The 22,473-nt window shown below is 59.7% G+C and overlaps 8 protein-coding genes across 8 annotated transcripts; 4 read left to right on the top strand and 4 right to left on the bottom strand.

Annotated features, from left to right (window-relative positions):
• Positions 1–42: 42 nt before the first annotated feature.
• THITE_2118449 (uncharacterized protein) lies at positions 43–1,170 on the bottom strand (the record flags this gene model as incomplete). Its single annotated transcript, XM_003655083.1, has 1 exon — positions 43–1,170. A coding segment is annotated over exon 1 (727 nt), but the record flags the coding sequence as incomplete, so codon positions are not given.
• Positions 1,171–1,198: 28 nt separating this feature from the next.
• On the top strand, positions 1,199–2,402 carry THITE_2118451 (uncharacterized protein). The gene is made up of 3 exons (XM_003655084.1): positions 1,199–1,658; positions 1,799–1,966; positions 2,051–2,402. The coding sequence occupies exons 1-3, from the start codon at positions 1,305–1,307 to the stop codon at positions 2,111–2,113; spliced, it is 585 nt and encodes a 194-aa protein (XP_003655132.1). The 5' UTR covers positions 1,199–1,304; the 3' UTR covers positions 2,114–2,402.
• Positions 2,403–2,820: 418 nt separating this feature from the next.
• On the bottom strand, positions 2,821–3,326 carry THITE_2012276 (uncharacterized protein; the record flags this gene model as incomplete). The annotated part of the gene is made up of 2 exons (XM_003655085.1): positions 2,821–3,059; positions 3,200–3,326. Coding segments are annotated over 2 exons (366 nt in total), but the record flags the coding sequence as incomplete, so codon positions are not given.
• Positions 3,327–7,825: 4,499 nt separating this feature from the next.
• THITE_2118455 (uncharacterized protein) lies at positions 7,826–11,090 on the top strand. The gene is made up of 2 exons (XM_003655086.1): positions 7,826–9,828; positions 9,912–11,090. Exons 1-2 carry the CDS (start codon positions 7,980–7,982, stop codon positions 11,051–11,053), a joined length of 2,991 nt encoding a protein of 996 aa, XP_003655134.1. The 5' UTR covers positions 7,826–7,979; the 3' UTR covers positions 11,054–11,090.
• Positions 11,091–11,698: 608 nt separating this feature from the next.
• Positions 11,699–13,036, top strand: THITE_2118458 (uncharacterized protein). The gene is made up of 2 exons (XM_003655087.1): positions 11,699–11,906; positions 12,091–13,036. The coding sequence occupies exons 1-2, from the start codon at positions 11,848–11,850 to the stop codon at positions 12,944–12,946; spliced, it is 915 nt and encodes a 304-aa protein (XP_003655135.1). The 5' UTR covers positions 11,699–11,847; the 3' UTR covers positions 12,947–13,036.
• A 286-nt stretch (positions 13,037–13,322) lies between these two features.
• Positions 13,323–16,268, bottom strand: THITE_2118460 (uncharacterized protein). The gene is made up of 8 exons (XM_003655088.1): positions 16,084–16,268; positions 15,612–15,914; positions 15,417–15,522; positions 15,189–15,340; positions 14,621–15,112; positions 14,298–14,557; positions 13,797–14,235; positions 13,323–13,739 (listed from the first exon to the last, which is right to left on the bottom strand). Exons 2-8 carry the CDS (start codon positions 15,678–15,680, stop codon positions 13,380–13,382), a joined length of 1,878 nt encoding a protein of 625 aa, XP_003655136.1. The 5' UTR covers positions 15,681–15,914; positions 16,084–16,268; the 3' UTR covers positions 13,323–13,379.
• A 173-nt stretch (positions 16,269–16,441) lies between these two features.
• Positions 16,442–19,812, bottom strand: THITE_2118463 (uncharacterized protein). Its single transcript, XM_003655089.1, has 2 exons — positions 19,390–19,812; positions 16,442–19,336 (listed from the first exon to the last, which is right to left on the bottom strand). The coding sequence occupies exons 1-2, from the start codon at positions 19,411–19,413 to the stop codon at positions 16,796–16,798; spliced, it is 2,565 nt and encodes an 854-aa protein (XP_003655137.1). The 5' UTR covers positions 19,414–19,812; the 3' UTR covers positions 16,442–16,795.
• Positions 19,813–20,039: 227 nt separating this feature from the next.
• THITE_2155431 (40S ribosomal protein S3) lies at positions 20,040–21,522 on the top strand. Its single transcript, XM_003655090.1, has 2 exons — positions 20,040–20,172; positions 20,329–21,522. Exons 1-2 carry the CDS (start codon positions 20,150–20,152, stop codon positions 21,086–21,088), a joined length of 783 nt encoding a protein of 260 aa, XP_003655138.1. The 5' UTR covers positions 20,040–20,149; the 3' UTR covers positions 21,089–21,522.
• Positions 21,523–22,473: the final 951 nt, after the last annotated feature.

Here is a 22,473-nt window from a genome sequence, read left to right on the forward strand (position 1 = left end):
TTGGCGAGGGTCGCTGGGAGGCATGCAAGCCTGCCGAGGACAGCGCGGTCAGTTGACTGAGCTTGACCTCCTTTTTCCGCCTCTTCCCAGCAAGCTGCTGTGCCTTCTTCCGTTCCTCTTCCCTCCGACGCGACACGCTGGATCTCAACCGCTTGCGCTCTACGTCATTGGCAGTAGCGTGCCGGCCGCGGCCCTGCTGGTCTCGAGATGGCGGAGAGGAGCTCTCGTTTTCAGAGTCACTTTGGGCATCTGAGCCAGAGCTGGAATCAGAGCCACTGCTGGCGGCCTCATCATCCTCTTTCTTAGCAGCCTAGGTACATTGTCAGCATAGCTTTTGACTCGTCTTCTCCGACGTGAACATGCCTTGGGCTTCTTCATGTTGAACCTGCGGATCTGGGTTTGGGCAGGCACGCTGCCCATGTCAAACGGATCATCATCCCCTGTTGACACGCCTGCGTAGTCAATCTGCGAGAACCCAACCTGGACAACGTTCAGAAGCGGGCGAGAGCCGCCCGCGGGCAGGGCGGACGCGCCTTCCAGCACCCAGTGCGAGTCGCCTAGTTCGGCGGCGCGCTTCTCGATGGCCGCTTGCCGCTTCTTCTCCTCCTCCTCCATCGCAGCCTGAATCGCCTTCTGGTCAAAGAGCGGCGTCGCCGGCGAGCCGGCTGCCGAAGAAGGCGTATGCGCGAACTTTCGGCGCTTCGCGGAGCCGTCCTCGCTTCTCGGGCTCGCGGGCGAGCTGGCTACTGGCGTACCCGAGGCAGAGGCGGCGGCGGCGGCAGCAGCAGCACCTCTTTGCATAAACTTCATCGTCATGAGTCGAGACGACATTGTCTTCGGCGTCGACTGCTTCGCCATAGCGGGCAGCCCTGCTGATGTTGTCGGCGGCATCTTTTGTTGTCGAAGCGTAACTGTTGCAATGAATGAATTCCCAAAGCGTTTGAGTCCTGTAGTTTCAGCGTTGCGCCTGGGTGAGTCGCTGCCAGCAGATGATTGTTTCTATTGCGATGGAGGGTGCGACTCGCAACTCGACAGGGCCTCACTTGCAAGAACACAAAGGCCGAAAGAATTCCAACGCGATCTTCAAAAAAGCTTATCTCGCGGCAAACCTATCGCTCGCAGCGCGCACAGACCATGCGAGCCGCCCCTAACACTCGGTTCAGCCGAGAATGAGCCGGCGCCTCCCGCAACTCAGACAGCAAGCTCCAGCAGGCTCGCAACATCAATTGAATTGACGCTTTGAACCGCGGGTCCCGGTCCCGAAACCACCCACCACCACCGCCAATTCCCACCCCGACCAGACAATGTACGTCTCGCGCCTACGGGCAGTAGCCACGGCGGCCGCCGCAGCCCGTGAGGTGGTGTTGCTGCCGCGGCAGTCGCACCGGGCGGCATACTACTTCAGCACGACGGCGCGCCAGCTCGAGTCCGCGACTACATCCTCTCCCGCCTCTTCCTCCTCCTCCAACGCCCCCGCCACGACCCCGACAACAGCCAGCTCGCAGACTGCTCCGCCACTGGTTCCCGAGGGCGGCCCGGCGCCGACGGAGGCGGTCATGCAGGCTCCGAACCGCGCCGACGTGTGGTCGCGCAGCCAGCGGCCGCGGGCGGAGGCCATGACGGGTCCGCGCTTTGAGCAGACGGATTTCGAGCTGCAGGTGCGCTTTCCTTTCCTGTTGCTTTGTACATCGTTTCAATGCAAATCGCGCGGTGTTTGCTGGGGAAAAAAAGGACGGTGGAATTCAGGGGAATGGCCATGCCGAATTTGAGAACGGAGCTGACGGCGAGTCTTCTCTAGCCCCGGCCGTACGCGGCCATCGAGCTCATCCACAAGCAGCCCGTGCGGTGGACGCACGACCGGATCGTGGCCTGCGACGGCGGCGGCGGGCCGACCGGGCACCCCAAGATCTTCATCAACACGGACAAGCCCGAGATTGCGACGTGCAATTACTGCGGGCTGCCTTTTGTAGGTTATCTCCTTGTTTTCGCCTCCGCCTCGCTTTTGTGGCTTCGTCGACTTTGGGGGACTAATGGTATCCGTGTAAAACAGGCCAACGAGCATCATAGGAAACACCTCGAGTCTCTCCCGGAGACGTCGTACCCGCTGTCTTAAAGGACAATCATCGTGATGGGGTCGGTTGGGTCGGAGAAGCAATGCGGGCTGGGGATGCGTGTACATATTGTAACTGGACCCAATAGATGGCATATTGCCGTGAAGATGATCCTGAAGCTCGGGAAGGCGCGGTGCAGCTGTGAGCAAAGGCGAGAGCAGACCGATGATCCGGCTGCCGTGCGCTTATCCTAGGTGGCGTCCGTAAATTGGCGTTCGCTCTGGAGTCGAGGAGTGCAGACTCAGCCGTGTTGTCCCTCCACTAGGCATGTGGACGTCACTTCGCCGCCGCTGTCTCACCCATAAGAACCGATGGGGTGCAAACAAGCCTTTTTCTTCGCTCTAATCTGCTTCCCCCCCCCCCCCCCCCCCCCCCCCCCCCTTTGCGCAAGACATAAACCATCAAGCACCCACAGGCAACAAACCGACGAGAAAACCCGCAGCCCAGCTAGAGACTCAATCGATAAGCCCAACGACCGTGGCGTTGATTGGACCCGGCCGGTAATGGTACATAGTGCTGGTCAGAGGCTGCTCATCGCAGATCAGGATGTCTGCGTCGGCAAACGTGGTCGGGAAGTCCCAGGGGATGGTGAAGTTCCTAATTCGGGGGGTCACACCAAGATATCAGTTGGGTATTCATCTTCTGTTTTACTCAGGAACGGCAAGAAACCGAGGAAAAAGAGAGAAGAAATATCGAGTTCAGAAACGTACTCGTCATCGCGGTAGTGGTGGGCCAGCTCCAGCGTGAAGTTGCCCGGGTGCCAGAAGCTGGGCACGGCCACCTTGAAGAAGGTCTGCGAGTCGAGCCAGCACGAGCGGTAGCCGGCGACGGGGTCGCTGCCGTCGATGGTGGCGTTGTGCTTGGTCACGCCGTCCCAGCTCCAGGACGTCTGGCAGGTGCCCGACGTGACCGCGTTCTGTTTCACCGAGTTGGGGTCGAACCAGTGGACTGACGCACGTCAGCTTTAAAAGGTTTTGGGGGGCCGAGAAGGGGATTTAGTCTCGAAGGGGGGGGGAAAGGGAGGAAAGGGGGGATATGAGCGCCTTGGGGGGAAAGAGGGGAAAGGGGGGATATGAGCGCCTTCATACATGACAGATTGCAGGAGTAGTCGACTGTAATCTGGGGCCGGATGCAGAGGATCTGGAGCTGAGTGATGTTGAACGGAGCGAAGTTAAACAGGGACGCATCTTGGAGGTCGGCCCGGTTGACGAGCGCATTCCCGCCGTCAAAAAGCGGACTGCCCGGGTAAGCCAACGAGACCACCACTGGCACGGCCAGAATGGCCGGAAAGGAAAGGAGATGGGCAATTGAGTGCATGGCTGGGATAAGGAGAAGGCAGATGTTGTTCTGGGTTTAGGAGTTTTGTGAGCTGGGCATGGGCTCTTGTCCTATGCTAGTTCCTATGCCCGAGGGACCGGGAGAAAGTGGAACAGCGAAGGGTAAGAAGGGGTGGGATGCTATAGGTGAGTGAGGACGCGTTGTCTGGCCGGCTGTGGGATGTCACAGAATCATGAGCTGATCGCAGCATGATGGCGAGAAGGTCCCTCTCGTCATACTGCCACAGAACGAGTTGAACACGGAGCACAAGTGCGGAACACGGACAACGCTTCTGAATCCCCAAGGTGCTTCGCCTTCCAGCTTCCAAACTCAACCCGGGCCCGGCAGTTGGCAGCGTCGCATCGGAAGTGAGGAAACAAGGGCAATGGAACAATGCCCTATATGATAACTGATGTTCAGAGAAACGCAGACTAGGCACTCTACGTGCGGATGTGATAGAGGAAAATCCGGTTTGAAGAGCTCAGGCTGGTCCCGACTCGACTGCTGCCTTGATGAAGTCATGACCGTCACCGACTACATATGCCCTGAGCAGCATTTCCCGCCTCGCGCCATCGTCCGGTGCTGGCGCTCTGGTTTGGAGCCCATGTCATGTGCTCTAAACCGGAATTGTTTGCTGTTGCACGACAATGCCCTTATCAACAGCTCTAGGTCAGGCCGCAAGAGTTCCACGCGGTTGCCGCCTGCGGGCTTGATAGAGACAGACACGGGAGCTGTGCATCTCGGGCAACTGTCAACCTAGTCCCCCCCTGGGCAAGTTCGTCGGCGTCCCTAAGTACCCCTGAGGAAGACGAAAGGCTCAGGTACCCGAGACATCTCGTCGCTCTGCTGCCGGCTTTCGCTCACCCATGGCGTGCAAGGGCTTATCTGGCTCTTGGACTCGCTTGCTGGGGACCATCCCAATGAAATCCTGCTCGCTGTCTTGGGGCTACTGAGCGCAGCTGGGCGTCTGCGAGCATGCTAGCTTGCAGCCATACTGTGTAGGGATGAGATTCTGAGATCGGCCGCGCTGTTGCGTAAGATGATGGAATTTGTGCAAGGCATGCCTTCTTCAGGGGCACTGTTCATAACGATAGTTCCTTGATAGGGAAACAAAGGGGGGAAATATTGAAGGCACTCATCGTGCGACAGAGCAACCGCTCGCCAGTATGCCGGACCCGAATTAAACAAGGATTCGTGGCTTATATACCAGGGGCAGGATCACCTTGTCGGATACCGGACTTCTGCGAGATGGCGGCCGCGTGTGTCACCATCGAAACGAAGCGTGGTATATCAAGAATGTCGCACCGGCTCGGCTCTAGGTGTCTTTCGGCGGGATGGAATCGGATCTGGACCTTGGCCGCCCGTGGGCCTCGCCACAAAAGCTGCTATCGCATTCTTCCTCCCATCCAGCTTGTGGGACGCTCTTGGGGTGACTAGCACCAAGGCATTCCAGCCATGGCCGCCAACGGCACCACAAGTCGGCGTCTCAGCGACCCACACTCAAGATTCCGCGACGTGGTGCTCCAAGTCACGGGAGCGTCGTTGTAACTAAGGTAGTGGCCAGTTCCGCGTTACTAGGAGATCTGATGAAAGCAACAAAAGACGGCCGGCAATGTCCCTTGCGCGGTCGAGACGGCCCATTTCCCGAGACAGTTCTAAAAGCGGAAGCGAGGTTTGCGAGGGAGGTGGGCAGTTTTTCGCCTCCGAGAGACATTAAGAGACACCGAGAACCAGCCGTGCACTCGCTGCGTCGCCATGATCAAGGGGAAGAATCACGATACTTTGAAAACACCAGAAAGGAAGGAGATGCTCAGCATCAGTCAGCTACGGGGCTGTCGACCTCCCAGACCGCACGCCATGGTACGCCATTGGAGGACTCGGAGTTGACCATCGGCCCCCAACAATGCCGGGTCGGAGCGCAGCCAGGAACAAGGAACGAAGCGTCCCGCCGTGGTCCGGATGGCAACCCACCGCAGCGAGCTGAGCAGGATGCACCGTTGCTTCGCGCAAATGCAGTCCAATCGTGCCTTGAGGCATGCCGATCGGCCATGCACCACAATTGATTCTCCGCCCCGGATAATGCCGGAAACAGGTTTTGTCCGCCAGCGAAGTAAACGATGTATCGCTGAAAGCTAAGTATCAGCTCTGCGGAATACGATGGAGCTGATAACTCAGGTAGCCATGGTGGTGTTGTTGTCTGCCGGCGGTCAGCGCTTGCCACCGCTGACTTGGCGCTTGACGAGAGGATGGATGTCAGGTCGAAGTTTGGCCGAGCTTCAGATGACCTGTGGATGGAGGCTTGGACCCTTCACGTTTAACATGAGTTAACGGATGTTCAACGTCAGTGAGCTGTTGCTATTCTTGGCCGCGATACAGCGCAGTTAGGCAGAGTATCCGTAGCGGCCTAACATTTCAGGCTTGACACTGTTACATATGTCCGAGGACCCCCAAGCCCCGCATACCGAAATAGGAATGATCTGCGACACAGCACCTTCTCCGTTGGTGTGGATTCTGTATTCCAGTGACAACGTATGTACCACAGAATGTCGAGGTACCTGTAAGTCATGCAGGCTGCGTCTGGTGCTTCGAAGAGACGTTTTACCCCCGAAGCAAATTTGTTTGCTGAAGGAACTCTCAATGGCATAGCAATTACGCCGCAGCCTTGCCGCTGCGAAAGGCACGGCTGTTGCCACTCCAGCGGTGCGCTTTGTCATTCGTCCAAGCCGGTTCTTGGTTGAGAGCGTGCGGCGCATTCCGTCGCCTTCGTTATGCATTGCATCTTGATCGACCCGACAAGCAGCCCGCAGGACTGGGAATCCTCCGGCTGCTTGGCGAAGGGACGAAGCGAGAATTGGTGTCGTCAGCTGTGCCCTCAGCCAAAGCGACCCGAACTGCGTCCTGGTTCAGTCAACAACACGAATGAACCTCTGGGGAAAAGAAGCCGGATTAGCCGTCCGGATACTTGCAGCGAGGACGGAGTAGTGGCTGGTCGAGTCGAGCCTGTCCATCTAGTGTACACTAGTGTACGGAATTACGGATTACATCTTCTAGGATCCTCAGCAACTTGACATAGCAAGTCGATGCATCCGGGAGCGATGTAGTATATCCCGCACGGAGTAGCACCTGGGTACCTACCTGTACCTACTACCTTACCAAATGACCATGCGATTTTGCTTGTACTCGATAAAAACTGCGATCATGACGGGCAGCAATAACCGACAAAGTGTGGAAGCTCGGAGGGAGAGACTGTGTCTACCTGCCCAGCTCCTCTCGTTGCCTTCGAAACCACCAATGGACGGATTATTTGGTATGGGTTTCAGACGGAAGTACCTCCGCTCAGCAGCCGCTAACGCAGATGAGTGAGGTGATGGATGTGCAGTGCACAGCCTCATCCCAACCTGGAAGCGCTCGAGTGAAGAAAGAAGCCGTTGGTGGTAGACGTTAAAGAGGTCCCGCCAAGACTAATTTCCAGCCCTGGTCTTACACCGTCAGTACGTAGCCACCATCGCCACGGGGTTTGCACTATCGCCACGGGTTAGCCACTGGTTAGTTCGCCGGGGGTGCGGGGGGCGGCGCCAGCCCCCCGCTGGTTAGGGTGAGGGTTATGGTTAGGGTGAGGGTCAAGGTTAGGGTGCGGGTTAACTTCGTTTTCTTTTTTTCAATTTCGTTGAGGTTTCGTGAAGTTATTACGACGAGTTTTTGCGAGTATTTGCGGTTTGTCTTCGTCGCTGATGCTCTAAGTCGTCGCGGCCCCACTTACCCCTTGGCGATGTGTAAAAGCCTGTAATTCTTAGTGTCTTGGCGGGACCTCTTTAACGACGACCCCGTTGGTTGATCGTCCGCTCCCGCCCCTGACCCCTGCCTGCCGTCTTATCACCGCAGGCAAAGCCAATCCCACAGGACCCCTGCTGCAACCCCTGCGCTGGTGAGGGGCAAGTGTGGGAAGCCGACAAACAGCGGGCCAGCGCCAGCCAGCGCACCATGCGAGTCGTGTCCTCGGACGGACGCCATTTCGTCTCATCTCTCCTCCACACGACCCAGGCCTCCGTCCCAGTCGCTAAGTTGACGCCCTCCCGCTGCGTGCTGGCCAGTTTGCACATTTCGCTGCTGCTGCTCGGAGCCGGCGACCCCAGTCCGTTGGTTGTGGCCGTTTCCGGCCGAGCGCCGTCTTGCTCCCTGCTCGCAACGCCTGTCACATTCGTGCTCCGGACTGTCGGGGCAGTTGCTTTTCGCTTGTGCTGACTGACGTTAGGCCGTTTTGGCCGCGACTGACCTGCGGTTTGCGTCCCTTTTTTTGTTGTTTTTGTTTTTTAAACGGTCTTACCTTGATAAACGAATAAACACTTTCCAAGGCGGTTTCAGGTCTCCCCGCACGCCGAGTCCCGCCTGCCCGCCAGACTGCGCACCGCAGGACCCCCGCCGGACTGAGGAGACAGACGGCCGCTGTCAGCACAGGCAGGACCGACCGTCTTCTGGGCCGTCTCATTTCCTCACTTCGCTTCTATTTCGCGAGACGCACAAGCGGGGATCCAGACCGTGTCCGGCGCAATAATGCCGTCCAAAATCCATTGGGCTGGCAAGAACAACCGCTCTCAGCACAATCTGGTTGCGTCGACGACGGGTGCCGAGGATTCAGCAGCCGGTGGTTCTGGTGCTGGTGCTGGTGCTGGCGCATCGACCCCCCCGGGTGCGGGCGTGGGTGGTGCAGCGGGTGCTGCAAACCCCTCCTCAGCCTCGCCCAACCTGGCCTTCAGCTCCAGCGAATCCTTTCAGCCCGACCTCGCACAGCAACAGCAACAACAACCCCCTCCACCGCCGCCACATCTCGTAAATATCTACGGCACTGCTTCCGCTCCTGGCGGGCCCAATCCTGCTGCCCTGCCGCCACAGTTGCAGCATTCCAACAGCGTGTCGGCCGTCTTCGACTCACGCCAGCAGCAGCAACAGCTACGGCGAGAGCACGATTTGGCCGACCAAGTGACGCGATCCCAATCGCACTCGCATCGCTACACCACCCAGCCCTCCCCCACCTCAACCCAACTGCACCTCCAGCAGCAGCAGCAGCAACAGCAGCAGCAGCAGCAACGCCTCCAGCACCCGCACCAGACACAATTCCCACCGGGTTCTCTCTCCGCGGAGGACCTCTCGGCCCCCGGCGCAGCCCCTCAGAATATTGGGTCACCCATCCTCGGCGGCGCCCAGCCCGTCTTTGCCCACCATCAGCAGCAGGCCCAAGCGCAGCCTCCAAAACCTAAGCAGTCCACCCGGAAGCTGATCAAAAACATCCTCAACCCTCGAGGCCAGGACTTTGCATCCCCGCCGGCCCAGCAGAACCCGTACGGCTCCGGCCCCAGCCCCGCCCGCAGGAACTCGAAGCGCGTGAGCCTCCCGCCGCCATATCCCCCAGCCCTCCGCACCGGTCCCTCGCAGGTCTCGCTGGACCAGCAGCAGCAACTCGACTGGCAGAACCAGCCCGCTCCTAGCCAGCCGTCCCCGCTCCAAGGTGTAGGAGACTTCCGCGAGTCGTATGTAATCGTTGACGGTTCTGACCAAGGGTTGCGCCTGCAGGGTTCCCAGGACATCCAGCATCCCACCATCCGGCCCGTCCCTCCTTCGGACGCAGAGACGTCGCCCTACCCGGTGGAGGATTCTGGATACCGTCAGCACCGGACCCACAGTCACACCCACAGCCAGGTACCCCCGGAACTGCAGCATCAGCCTTACGGCCAGCCCGTCTTTGAAGCCTCCTCACATCAGCAGCAGTACCAATTTGCAGGCCAGCAGCAGGCCCAGGCACAGCACCAGGGCGGCAACCAGCAGGTCTTCTCGGGCCACCTTGCCACTCCACAGCAGCAAAACGCCGAGACGGTGTCGCAGCTGTCGTACGACTCTCCCGCCACGGACTCGGACCAGCGTTCTGCCACCAACATACCGCCGGGACAAGCAGCGCAGACGCCGCCGGCCATCCTCTACCCGGCTCCGACACAGGATCTTCCTGGCGGCCGGCAGCAGAACGCACCGAGTGCCCAATCTCAGGCCCCTCAGCAGCAGCAAGACATGACCCCACCGACCGGCGGGCCGCCTCCGCGGAGATCGCAGGAAGCAGAGAAGATGCGCGACCAACAGGTGCAACCACCGCCCGGGCCGCCGCCCAATTACCGGCAAAGCCAGCCGCCCAACATGAACGCGCTGCCACAGCCTCCGAATGCCGGAGTCCCGAACCCCAACTTCCGCGCGAGTAACGTGCCGGAGAGACAACAGCAGCAGCAGCAACAGCAGCAACAGCAGCAGCAGCAGCAATTCGAGGGCCAGGGAGAGATGGTGCAGGGGCGCAATAGCCCGCAGCCTCCGCCCAACGACCGTGGCGCTGAGGACCTTGATAAGCAATTTAAGGATCTTTGTACGACCAGTTGACCCCCGCCCCCCCAAGTCGGCCTCCGCAGAAGCCCATCCGCGCAGGCCCCACTAACCGGTTCTCGGCAGTGACCAAATACAAGAACGTCAAGCGGCTCTATTTTGACGGCAAGAAGGAGATCGAACAGCTAAACGCCCAGGTGGAGCAGCTCCAAAACGCCATCGCCAACCAGCGCATGTCTCAGAGCCGGACGTCGCTCGACGACAACGAGTATACCACGAGGTTCAACCGGCTCAACGGCGCGATTAACAACCTATCCTTCAATATTCGCAAGGATTGGGTGTCGGTGCCGCCGTGGCTTGTCCCGTTTGTGAGCGCGGACGCGCTGAAAACGGGCAAGCAAGAGATGACGGCGGTCGGCCGGGCGGTAATCACGCGCTGGATCGTCGAAGAGATCTTTAACCGCTGCTTCCACCCGGGCCTCGACCCGGAGCTCAGCCGGCAGCTGAAGGTAATTGAGCATAACATTAGGCACTTTAGCTATACGATGAACAGCCAGGAGGAGTACGACGCCCTGACGAGCAAGGTGGTCAGCTGGCGCATGGCGACGCTTGAGGGCCTGCAGGACGTGCTCCGCTCCGGCGAGAGCGTCAACTACCGCAACGACTTTACGCGCCGCGCCACTAGCAACCTCACGGCCTGTCTTTTCCAGCACCTGACCGACCCGCCACCCCCCGGCGTCGACGGCAGCGCTAGCATGATTGTCGAACTCGCCGTCGGCATCGCGAGTAACCTGCCGCTCGAAAGCCGCGACGTGGCCATCATCTACCCGCTGCCGGAGCAGCCGATCCAGCCGGAGCTGATGGAGGTGGAGAAGACGGGCCTCCCGCCGCTGGAGAACCGGCCGTCGGACTCGAGCGAGGAGGGCGCCGGCGCCGGAGATGACGGCAGCGGCGGAGCTGGTGGTGCAGGAGCAGGGGGAGGAGCAGGAGGCGGTGGGAAAGAGGGAGGAGGACCTGCCGGCAAGGACGGCGGCGGCAAAGACCGGCGCGGCGACAAGATGAGAACGGGTATGTTGAGCGCTTTGGCGGGCGGCGGTGGCGGTAGCGCGCCCGGCAGCAGGAAAGGAAGTATTGCTGACGGCGGCGCCACACAAGCAGCTCCCCCACCCCCCAAGGATCCTGGCAAGGTGCGCTTTGCGGGATTCGTCGCCGTCGAGGTCCGCGGCAGGCAGGTGCTGGTCAAGGCGCCGGTGTGGACGCTCGGGTGAGGAAGTGTTGGGTGGTTCAGGATGTCCGGCACAGGGTTTTTGGTTGGGTAGGAGTGCTTCTTTCAGCAGGGTTTCACCTCTTTCTTTTCTCTTCGTTCAGGAAGCGGCATTGTATGAGCAGTGATGAGAGATGGTCGGCAGGAGAGTGGGATAGGGAGAGAGGCAAGAATGTTGGCAAAGTTGTGAACAAAAAAAGGAGCATGAGGGCGGCGGAGTCGGGTGGGATGAAACTGCTGACGGACTTGCAAGACGGTGGAGGGTTGGATGATGATTGACTATTGAAACATCTGGGGTTTTCTCTCGCTTTGTACCCACGGCTCGGATGATATGTGTTTCTGCACGACGGATGGCGGGTTATCTTCTTGTTCATGCCATGCATGCCTATATACCCTGGAGGTCTTATGACAAGCGGTCGGGTCAGCCGTTGTCCTGGCAGGTTTCCCTTACAGGAAACTTCTGCTGGGCGAGGTCGTGGGCTGTTAACCAGGTGGATGTACTGTGTAATGTAATTACAGAATAACTACAGTTGTGGATCTGCATGCCCCACCAATCTACACCGCTTTCCTGAATTGACAAGCTGGCTCGACAAAGCTGCCCCTCCATTGACCCCGCCATGAGGCAGAATTGCCAGAAATGTGACGACTCGTCGGCCAAAAACAATCAATGCCCCACCTCCTGCGACTGAACGCAGCACCAGGAGGGCCGGCATAGTTTTACCTTACCTGAGCAGACGGCGAGGCATCCTGTACACGCCTAATCATATCGTATCGTTTATAGAGGTAGTTGTCTTCACAATGGCCGACTCAGCAACACCGGCCCATCTTGAGCCCTCGGCCCTCGGCACAAAAGAATAGTTCGTCATCCCCCTTCGTCAACCTCCCACCTCCTTCCATCCCTCCCCCACCATCCCTTTCGTCCAGCATTGTTTCCTCTTACCCCCTCCCCGGGCGGCGATTATCGTCCAAAACACCTAACCTAACCAATGTTTTCCCCTCCTCCTCCCCCCGCCGCTGACAAAACACACAAAACCACAACAGCTGGGACGCGCTCTACGAGACCGAGCTGCGCAACCACGCCGACAACCCGGCCGACGAGGGCACCGTCTGGTTCGACGACGCCGGCGCCGAGGAGGCCATGGTGCGCTTCCTCGACGAGCGGTACCCGGACCCATCATCATCATCATCGTCCTCCTCCTCCTCCTCCTCCTCCTCCGCCCGCGCGCGCGCCGCCGTGCTCGACCTCGGCTGCGGCAACGGCAGCCTGCTGTTTGCGCTGCGCGACAACGGGTGGGCCGGCCGCCTGCTTGGTGTGGACTATAGCGAGCGGAGCGTGCAGCTGGCCAGGAGCGTCGGGCGGGCGAGGGCTCGGGCGAGGGAGGAGGAGAAGGAGGAGGAAGACGAGGGGCAAGAAGATCGGGCCAGAGAGCAAGAGGTCGAGTTCAAGGTGTGGGACGTCCTGCGCGGCGCGGTGAGCGAGGTGCAAGCGGACAACACCCCGGCGCCGCGGCCGTCGGAGGACTCGCGCGCGCGGGACGGCGGCGCCGGGTGGGACGTGGTGCTGGACAAGGGCACGTTCGACGCGGTGTCGCTGAGCGGGGAGCGCGACGGGCGGGGCCGGCGCGTGTGCGAGGGGTACGCCGGGCGCGTGCTGCGGCTGCTGCGGCCCGGCGGCATCTTCCTCGTGACGAGCTGCAACTGGACCGAGGCCGAGCTGCGCGGCTGGTTCGACGGCAAGACCGACGAGGACGAGGACGAGGACGAGGACGAGGGTGGCGGCGGCGGCACTGGCGCCAGGTTGCGCCTCGCCGGCAGGATAGAGTACCCCAGCTTCAGCTTCGGCGGCGTCAAGGGCCAGGCCGTCAGCACGCTGTGCTTTGAGAAGGTCGCTCCTTGACGTTGGCGGCACAGAAACAATGAGAGAGATATTTGACCTGGATAACGCTGGGAAAGGAACAGAGATACCAGCGCCGCCGCAGTAATGCTCAGTGTGTTACCATTCGCCATGGCGCATCCTAGCCATCTATCTGGCGGAAACTGGTGGTTTTCCTCTCCTTTCCCCCCTTGACAGACATACATGGTTTTCTTGACATGCCGCGCCGCCCTGATCTACCGGCAGACAACCCACTGGGCCTGCTCGAACCAACACAGTAGTAACTACGTAGTTCTTCACCAAATATCTTTAAGCTTTACCCACCAGCGGACTGGAATGACGGGCGAAAAAGCGGGGCAAGATGCAGCAGAAATAGGGACTGCGCATCTGGAAACATTCAACGAGCAGGCGCAGGAACAGGGAACAGAATTGCTTCATTAAGACTCTCTCTTCTCTTCTATGGTGATGTGTTCATCGGCTCTCCGCCGCCCGCGGCCACGCCCGACGCGGCGGTGGTGGCCATCATGGCAAAGTACCGCACGTCCACGTCGTCGTCCTTCTGGAGCTTCTCCAGGCTGGGCATGATCCGCTCCTCGATCAGCTGCTGGCCCCTGGGTGACGGCGAAAACGGCACCTTGGCCTGCTCCAGCGTGAAGATGGTGCCCTGGTCCGGCAGCCGGCGCAGCACCCCGATCAGCGCCGAGTACGTCTTCGCGACGTTGAACCGGATGTTGGGGATCTCGTCGCTCGTGAGCTTTTCTAGCATGGGGAGGATCGACTTGGCAATCACGTCCAAGGTCACGACGCTGGCTAGAGTCTGGCCATCCTGTCAGCCACGCCCTGCGGGGCACTAATCGGAAGAACACAAACTTACCGAGATGGCGAAGCACGTTGTCATCCTGTAGAGGTAGTTAGGGTGGCCTCCCATCGCCATGACCTTGGGAATGATGGCCTCGCTAGCCCACTCCACGCCGAACACCTCGGTCAGCTTCTTGAGGTTGTGCGTCGCCGCCTCGCGGATGGAGAAGACGGTATCCCCCAGCCATCCCATACAGAGCTGGCTGAGCTTCTCGTCGAAAAACTTGACGCCCAGCTGGCTGGCGAGCAATGGCATGTGGCCGATGATAGCCAACCGCACGCGCCATTGCTTGTCCTCGGCGAGTTGGACGATGGCGGGGAGAAGGGACTGCGCAAGGAGCTCGATGCCGATAACCTGGTTTACCAGCTCCAGTTTTGAGATGATGTGCAGGCGGACATCGGGGAACTCATCCTTCAGCATCTGAAGGAACATGGGCAACAAGTGATCGATCGTCCTGCCGAATAGTCAGTCAGCACAATTCTCGGCGTGCGCGGCGTCTGACGAGGGGAGCCGTACTCTTGCTTGCCCAAGATCGGCGCGAGCCCGCTGATCTGCGTTCCGAGGGCCGCGCGCACGTGTTGGGAACTGTCCGATACCAAATTCTCCACCGTCGGCATGATGTCGCTGAGGAGCGTATTGCGCTCGACGAGGGCGCAGAAGCCGGGGATCTGGCCGGCAATGGCCGTCCGCACCTCGGCCTCGCCGTCCTTCAGCAATTTTACGAATGCGGGTACCAGATCTCTGGCAACGACCTCCTCGTCTACTGCCTTGGCGATCTGCACGGGTTGTTAGACTCTGTCCAGGCGCCACACCAGCTCCAGCTTTGCGGGTCGACGGACCTTCTCGAATCTGTCGGCGATCATGTACCGCACCCTCCAGCTCTTATCCTCTATCAAGCTCCGCAGCGAGGACAGCAGCACGCCGTGGCTAGCCTGCTGCTCCTTCGGGACAACCTCAGCGATGGAGATCAGGACCTCGACGGTGAGCAGCCGAACACTGTCTTGGTCGTCCTGGACGAGGTGCTGGAACATGGGTATCATCTCTTCGACAACAATCGAGGCGGGCATCTCCTTCACAAACTTCGCGAGGCACGTGGCCGACTGGCGGCGCACCATGGGGGTGTCATCGTGGACCAGCTGGCCAAACTGCTGCCGGAGCTGTTCTTGGACCGGGCGCGAGACCCTGGAATAGGGTGTCGTGTACAGGCCGCAGCCCGATACCTTGGACGTAAACCAGTCGGCCTTGGAGAGGCGGATCGTGAGGGGAACGAAGTACTCTTCGATCTGTTGCTGCGAGAGCTCGAGGCAGATCTTGTTCAGGGACTCGACAGCCTGCAGGAGAAGCGCGTCAGTCAGTCAGTCCAACATCACCCCCAGCATCGTCGGGAGCCGGCGACCCCACGCATACCTTGTCCCGCACGACGGGCTCCTCGATGGCCGCGAGGTTCTCGAGCGGAGAGAGGAGGACGTGTCCCCATTGAGGGCCGCCGACGTATTCGATGAAGTTTCCGAGCTCCTCGCTCAGGGCGACGAGGACCTCGTCCTCATCCTCGACGGACTCTGCAGGCGCGCACCAGGTTAGCGATCGGACGGGTTCGACAGGTCGAGGGGGGTGGGGGGGACGAGGCTGGCTGACCATCGAGGAACGGGATCAGCTCTTCGCGCGTGCGCTCGGCGCCCAGGGCAAGGGCGATGGTGGAGAGTCGGTGGATGGCGTTCAGCCGAAGTAGGACGTCGTCATGCTGCTCGCACAATTAATCACGGGGAAGCCGAGGAGGGAGGGGGTTCGAGGTGGGAGCGCGGGAGCATGGGAGCGTGGTCACCGCCATACCTTCAATTCGTCGATTAGCACGGCGATCGGGTAGAGCTCGTCGTTAACGTTGTTGTTGGCGTCAGCCATGGTGGGCGACTGTGGAGAAGGAGCAGCGAGCGGTGGGCTGTCGCGGGGAATCCGAAAGTGGTTGGTTGCTTTTGGTTTTGTGTTTGGGAGTGGGATATCCCGTGTTGGTGTTATTTTTTGGGCAGGCGCTGGGCAGGCAGGGCGGCTGGGGATCGCGTGCGGGTTGTGCGGTGGGTGCGGGATGTGATGCAATGGGCGGAAAGTGGGTGTGGCCGAAGCAGGCGTGCAGTTCTGCTGAATGTTTGGTTAACAGCTATCAGCTACAACACGGCGGCCCCAAGACAAGATAGATCCTCGTTTTTCGCAGTGCCCGTTGGCGTCACTTGGAGGCCAGGGGAGCGGAACGAGTTTCGATTTCAACGGAGGGCCGTAGAATTAGCGCCGGCGACCATGGCACACGCACACTCGAACCGAGATAGCGAGCAGAGATCGAGACGCCCGCCAGCTGATGCTTGTTGAGGATTGATGGATGGGTTTGATAGGACCGCACGGCGGAAATGCGAGGGGTGTGCAACAGTCGAGGTATGGCAGCTCCCGCCCAAGCAATGCCGGGGGAGCCACTCAGCCAGGGGGCAGGCCTTGCAGAATCCAGGCATGCCCCGTTTGGTCGGTGTTGGCCTGTGCGCTTGGTTGTTTCTTTACGCGACTCCGCAGCGCCCGCCAATGGATGGATGGATCAGGTAACGCTGGAGCCCCAGCTCAGCCTGCGGGGCAGCTGCTCAGTTGGGCGGGGCCTCAAGTGGGAAGGCGCGGCAGGCAAGCGAGCAACCGCGGCATCTGAAGGACGCCGCTTCCTGCAATCCTTCAATAAGAGCAATTTACCCCACACACCGATAACTGCACCCATGCACTCATACCAACAGTGTGAACGAGAGCTTTCATGGTGATGGCATGCATATCACAAGCAGTCCTCATGCCTACCTACCCATGACGTCTAACCGCATGCCCTACCGCTATCGAACCCTCAGCATCAAAAACCCAATGCTCGCTGTGCCTCGATACAGTGCAATGACACCTCCGTTCCCAGTCTACCCAGCGCTTCCAAACACGCGAGAAAAAGTCACAATTCTGGCTAGCCCAACCGTATGCCAAATGCCGCCCGAGGTCTCACTCAGCTAGCTTGGTCCATCCATGCTCTTCATCTCCTGCCCTCCGCCGACATCTTCCGGCGCGTCATTATCCCGTTCGGAAAGGGGGTCGTCAAGCGTGGCGCCGGTGAGCATATCAACGAGGCCCTTAGACTCGGCCTTGCGCCTTTCCGGACGGTCCCTGGCCGTAGCCGGGCTCGCGCCTCCGTTGCGGATCCCATTAGACCCCGTGCTGTGGCCGCCCGGCCGATTCCTACCCGCACTCGGGCTGCCAGCACCAAACATCCCCGCCCCGATGGCAAGCCCGGAGATCTTGTCCTGCAATGCCCCGAGGGCACCGGGGAGTGCGCCGGTGCTGGCGCTGCGGTTCAACGACCGCGAAGTCCTGGCCTCCGGCGTAAGAGCCTCGTAAGGACTCTCGATGCCAGTGAGGGCTGACTTGCTCGGCGTCAGTCCGGGCGGTTGCGCCTTGGCTCCCGGCTGCCCCTCCGCGCCGCTACCAACGGCGGGTCCGCCGGGTTCAGACGAGGCCTGGTAGGCCGCGACACGCTCCGCCACGGCAACCGAGGCGTTGATGGCGCCGTTCATTTCGTGATCGGTGCGGTTGAAGACCTGGTGCCACCACCGCACCTCGCCGAGGCGCGGGAAGATGAGGCGCTCCCGTCCCTTTGTGTGGTCGTCGACGACCGGGTCGTATTGGTCATTGGTGAACTCCTGGCGACGGCTCAAAAAGTAGGCCCAGACGCTGCGGGTGCGATCGCGCAGCCTCGCTTCCTTGCGCTGCTTCTCGTTGTTAAAGAGAAACGTTCCGTACTGGCAAGAGTAAACGTGATAGAGCAGGCGCCGGAGGAAGCGTTCGTTAAACTCGAAGCGCGTGGGGTGCTGCCGGAGAAGTTGGTATGTCGCATCGAGGAACTGGTGGAAGACAGGCGAGACATCGCTGAGTCTGGTTGCCTGCTCCTCGCTGATGGACGCGGTCGCCTGCTTCGACTCGTCGACAGCGGACAGATCTTCCACGTCCGACGTCGATGACTCCTTCTCGCCGCCAACGTTTCTGTTCCAGAACCGCTTCGCGGAAGCGAGCGCGTTCTCGATCGCGTCTCCCCGACCCTCGTTCTCGCCGGGCCGGATCGTGGAGCCGGCGAGCGCCTCGTTGTCCACCGTGAACCAGCTCTCGTGACTCAGGTGACCGGATCGCAGCTGGAACATGTGGCCGAACGAGAGCCAGTCCTTCTCGACCAGCACGATAAAACCGTCAATGGTGCGGTAGTAGGGATCCAGCATGAGCTGGGCCAAAGCGCTGAGCTGACTCGTCCGGTCCCAGCCGTCTGAGCAGTGAATAAGCACGTTCGAGTGCTGGATGCCGACCTGGCGCGCAATGGTGGCCGCGCCGTCCAGAATGCAGCTGATGTGACTAAGCCACTTGCTCTTTTCCAGGAGATCTTGGTTGGGCGGGAAGGGAGAGACATCGGCGTGCCTAATGGCGCTGATAACCTTCTCCAGTGAGTCCCGCATGACATGAATATTGTCTATATTGAGAAAAACCTTCTTGGCAAATCTGTAAAACTCCATCTTCTCCGAGCCCTTTCCTACAGCTTGCATGGCAAGGGAGTTAAGTCGGGGCCGGGCGTCGACGATCAGGTTCTGTTGCTGTGCACCGTAAATTAGCCGCTTTCCCGTCTTCTCGTCGTACTGAGCATTGCCGCCGGCAATCAGTTCATCCTCCCTCCGCATCCGCTCCATCTCCGAGAGCGAGAGGTCGGCATCTGCACCATCAGCACTCAGATCCACCGTGCTCGAAGGGGGGCTTTCGTCCAGATTCGACGGCGACACGTCGAAGGAGTTCGCCGACGCAGAGAAGCAGGCCCCGACGAGTCGCTCATCCTGGATGCTGCGGTTCATTCGGAGTCCCACCAGCGGCTGTGAACTGCGGGTTATGGTGCAGTTGTTGACCGGGTGGAGGTAGGTAAGAGTCGGTATCCGGGCGCGGGAGCGGAAGTTAGCCGCATACTTGAGCGTGTTGTCTGAAATCTTAGACGGCACGACCAGCAGCGCCGGGTAAGTCGGGCAAAAGGTGTAGTCCTTGTTGATGGTGGATATTCTCCAGCCCAGATCTGCCGATTTCTCGCTGATGCCTTGCCGCTTGAATTCGGCTCTCACATCGTACAGATCCCAGCCATCGATCTTGAGTTCTGGCGAGCCGGGCGGCGGGGTGTAGTTGAAAGCCAGGAGGTCTGTTACGCTTCCCAGCCTACACGTCCTTGCGCGGATGAACTCAAACGCATCACGAGCATCCTTGTCGTCGGGGAAGTTGAAGCAGACGAAGGTGAAGTCCCTAAAGCGTATGCGTATTGACGAAGGCACGCCGCTTGCTGGAGGCGTCGGCCGCAGCGTACATTGCGAGATAACGTGGAATGCGAACCAGACTTGTTTTTGGCGCCTCTTAAGCTGCGGGTCGGTCGACGCCTTCGATTCAGGGGGGAACCGGAATACGAGATGGTAGTCGCTCAGCGAGATATCGCCAAGCTCTGGCTTCCCGCCTCGCAGCGCATGCACGTCCGTGTACACCTAGTCTGCACTTCAGCACATGCCGCGACAGTCGCAGCGAGGCAATAACGTACGTGCTTGCTCTGAGGAACTGACATGGCGAAGGAACGGCAATCGCCCTATGCCACGCAACGCAGCAGCACCAGCAGCAGGGCAACGGGCGACGGGGCTGGGTCGGGCCGGGCCGAGAGGTGCGAGAGGGAGACGGCGCTTTGGAGGGTTTCGGAGGGCGCGGGCTCGGGCTGTTCTATTCATCCATGAACAGCAACATTGGGTAGGAAAGGTTGCGTGGTCTGGCATGGACAGCACATGCTCTGTCTTCAGTGGGAAACTATCGTGGAGTATGAGCAGGGGAAAAGAGATGCGTCGAGGAAATGGCCGAATGCAGCCAGCATCACACGACTTGCGCCTGCCCTGTGACAACAACCGTTCAACTAACACGGGCGGGCGCTTGACGTCGGCAGCGGCCCCACCTACACTGGAAGTTTAGGTAAGGCAGTGAGAAGAACGCAGGTCCCGAGCTGGCCGATGAGGCAGCCGCAGGCCGCAAGGCTGCCGGGCTAGCACTGCTTTAGCGGGGCCCAGTCAAGCTCAAGAATGCTCAAGACGGACCCCACACTGCTCGGGCGTTGGCGACTGCTGATTGGACACTCCAAACCCTACTCCACTTCGCACCCAGAACTGGCACTGGCAGCCCACCAAGAATTCGCAAAATGAGTGTGCAGTTCGAATTTCCCCCCATCTGAAAAAGTCGGGTTGAAGACCGCCAGAAGGGCTTGCCGCAACCTCTGCAACCATTGAAGCCTCGAGGAGTCTCATCGCCAAACCGCAATCATGGCTGTTCCTGGCACTCAGATGTAAGCGGAGAAAAAGTTCCTTCTTGGTGTTGGACGGTGGTGGGCGTCTGGTCGCGACAATGGGTGGCATTCGAGGATCCCGAAATCGCTGGCCTTTTTGGAACTTGCTGCGCGTCCGTAGGAGAAGCTCGAGGCTGACAGTTTGGTTGTCTGCAGCTCCAAGCGGAGAAAGTTCGTCGCCGACGGTGTTTTCTACGCCGAGCTGAACGAGTTCTTCCAGCGTGAGCTGGCCGAGGAGGGCTATTCCGGCGTCGAAGTCCGCGTCACCCCGACCGTCACCGACATCATCATCCGCGCCACACACACCCAGGAGGTCCTGGGCGAACAGGGCCGCCGCATCCGCGAGCTCACCAGCCTCATCCAGAAGCGCTTCAAGTTCCCCGAGAACTCGGTCTCCCTCTATGCCGCCAAGGTCCAGAACCGCGGTCTCTCGGCCGTCGCCCAGTGCGAGTCGCTCCGCTACAAGCTCCTCAACGGTCTCGCCGTTCGCCGTGCCTGCTACGGTGTTCTTCGGTTCATCATGGAGAGCGGCGCCAAGGGCTGCGAGGTCGTCGTTTCTGGCAAGCTGCGCGCCGCCCGCGCCAAGAGCATGAAGTTCACCGACGGTTTCATGATCCACTCCGGCCAGCCGGCCAAGGACTTCATCGACAGCGCCACCCGCCACGTCCTGCTCCGCCAGGGTGTTCTGGGTATTAAGGTTAAGATCATGCGCGGCAGCGACCCCGAGGGCAAGGCTGGCCCGCAGAAGTCGCTCCCCGACGCCGTCACCATCATTGAGCCCAAGGAGGAGACCCCGGTTGTTCAGCCCATGAGCCAGGACTACGGCGCTAAGGCCGCCGCTGCCCAGGCTGCTGCCGAGGCGGCGCGCCAGGAGGAGCAGGCTGGTGAGGAGGAGCCCGTTGCCGCGGAGCAATAGGATGGTTCCGGCGATGGGTTTGGCGTTCCTCCCCCCGCCGAGGCTCCCGTCGATTATAGCTGGTAGTCGCGGGGCGAGGCGTGCCCTGACTGGGGGGTTTTCTTTGAGCGCTCCACACGCTCGACGGTATGATTGCGGATGGATGGGTCACTCGGCGTCAACTTTGAGCATATTTTATTGAGTCTGCGAAACGGGAAAACGGACGGGATGATGCTTTGGAGGGTGGAATTGTAACTATCCAGGCATATCCCATGGACAGGGCTGTTAACGTCGGACGATCCTGAACTCGCATGGAGGAATAAACCTCTCGGAACAACCCTTTCTCGTGCTTCGGTGTTGTGCTTGTGATGATAGCGTCCTGATCCAACTGAACAGCTTCGTTAGCGGATTGTAAAGCTCCGATGTGGGCCAAAATCGTTGAGCCGGGACTTAAGAATCCTTCGCCAGCTTGACTGGGCATTCTGACTACTCTGTTGATCACAGCCTCTCCCACCTCCTCCAAGCCCGCCTCTTCTGCTGTACTTGACGTGCCCAAGGGTGCTCAAAATGCAAAGGAGCTCACCAAGAACCCCAGTGATATTGTTTATGCACAGTTCACAACGCAGACATACCTACATAATACCTCTTCCATCAGCGACACCAACCGCCGTCAACGCCGCCACCACAAGGAGCGCCGACGACAACAACGTCGCCTCATGGCACGACCATAACCAGCCAACCAACCCTCCCCATACTTCGGCCCCGAGAGGAACAACAACACACACTCGAACGGCAAAGAAAAGGCAGAACCTCTCAAGAAGACCCTTAAAATCCTCTCGATCAATGGTACATGCCTACTTCCCAAGATAAAAAAACGCCAAATATGTGCTGCTGAAAGCGAAGTTACCCGCCCGCGCCGGCCAGTGCGCACAAGATTTTAAGCATCAGAACATTGGCCAAGCCCATTCCCTCCCTCCGCATCCAGCAGCATCCGATCCCTTTTCCTTTTTCCTTCCTCCCCTCCCTTGCGTTGCGTTGCGTTGCCCCTTCTCCCATTCATCATCCCGCACCCCCTTTCCCCCCACCCCTTCCCCCTGCCTTTTCCTTGATAATGATGAAGAAAACGCCGGGAACGCCGACCACACCCTTTCTGCGCCTTGATTCACAAAAGAAACAAGAGAGGGGAAAGGAAATTGGGAAATATACAATTGACCTGCGCCAGGTTCTGCTTCATGGTTCGTCCCACCTTCTCCGCGCTGCTCTGCCTTGCCTCGCAGCACCAGCCACCGAATTCAAGCGGGCGCGCATAGCTCAGTAAAGGTAGATTAGATCTGGCCTGGTCTGGAACGATTCCAGTCCGGAACAACGCAGCGCGACACGAGGTGGTGCGACAGAGTCGTGTATAG

This window comes from Thermothielavioides terrestris, chromosome 4 (genome assembly GCF_000226115.1).
Source record: "Thermothielavioides terrestris NRRL 8126 chromosome 4, complete sequence".
Taxonomy (NCBI): Eukaryota; Fungi; Ascomycota; class Sordariomycetes; order Sordariales; family Chaetomiaceae; genus Thermothielavioides; species Thermothielavioides terrestris.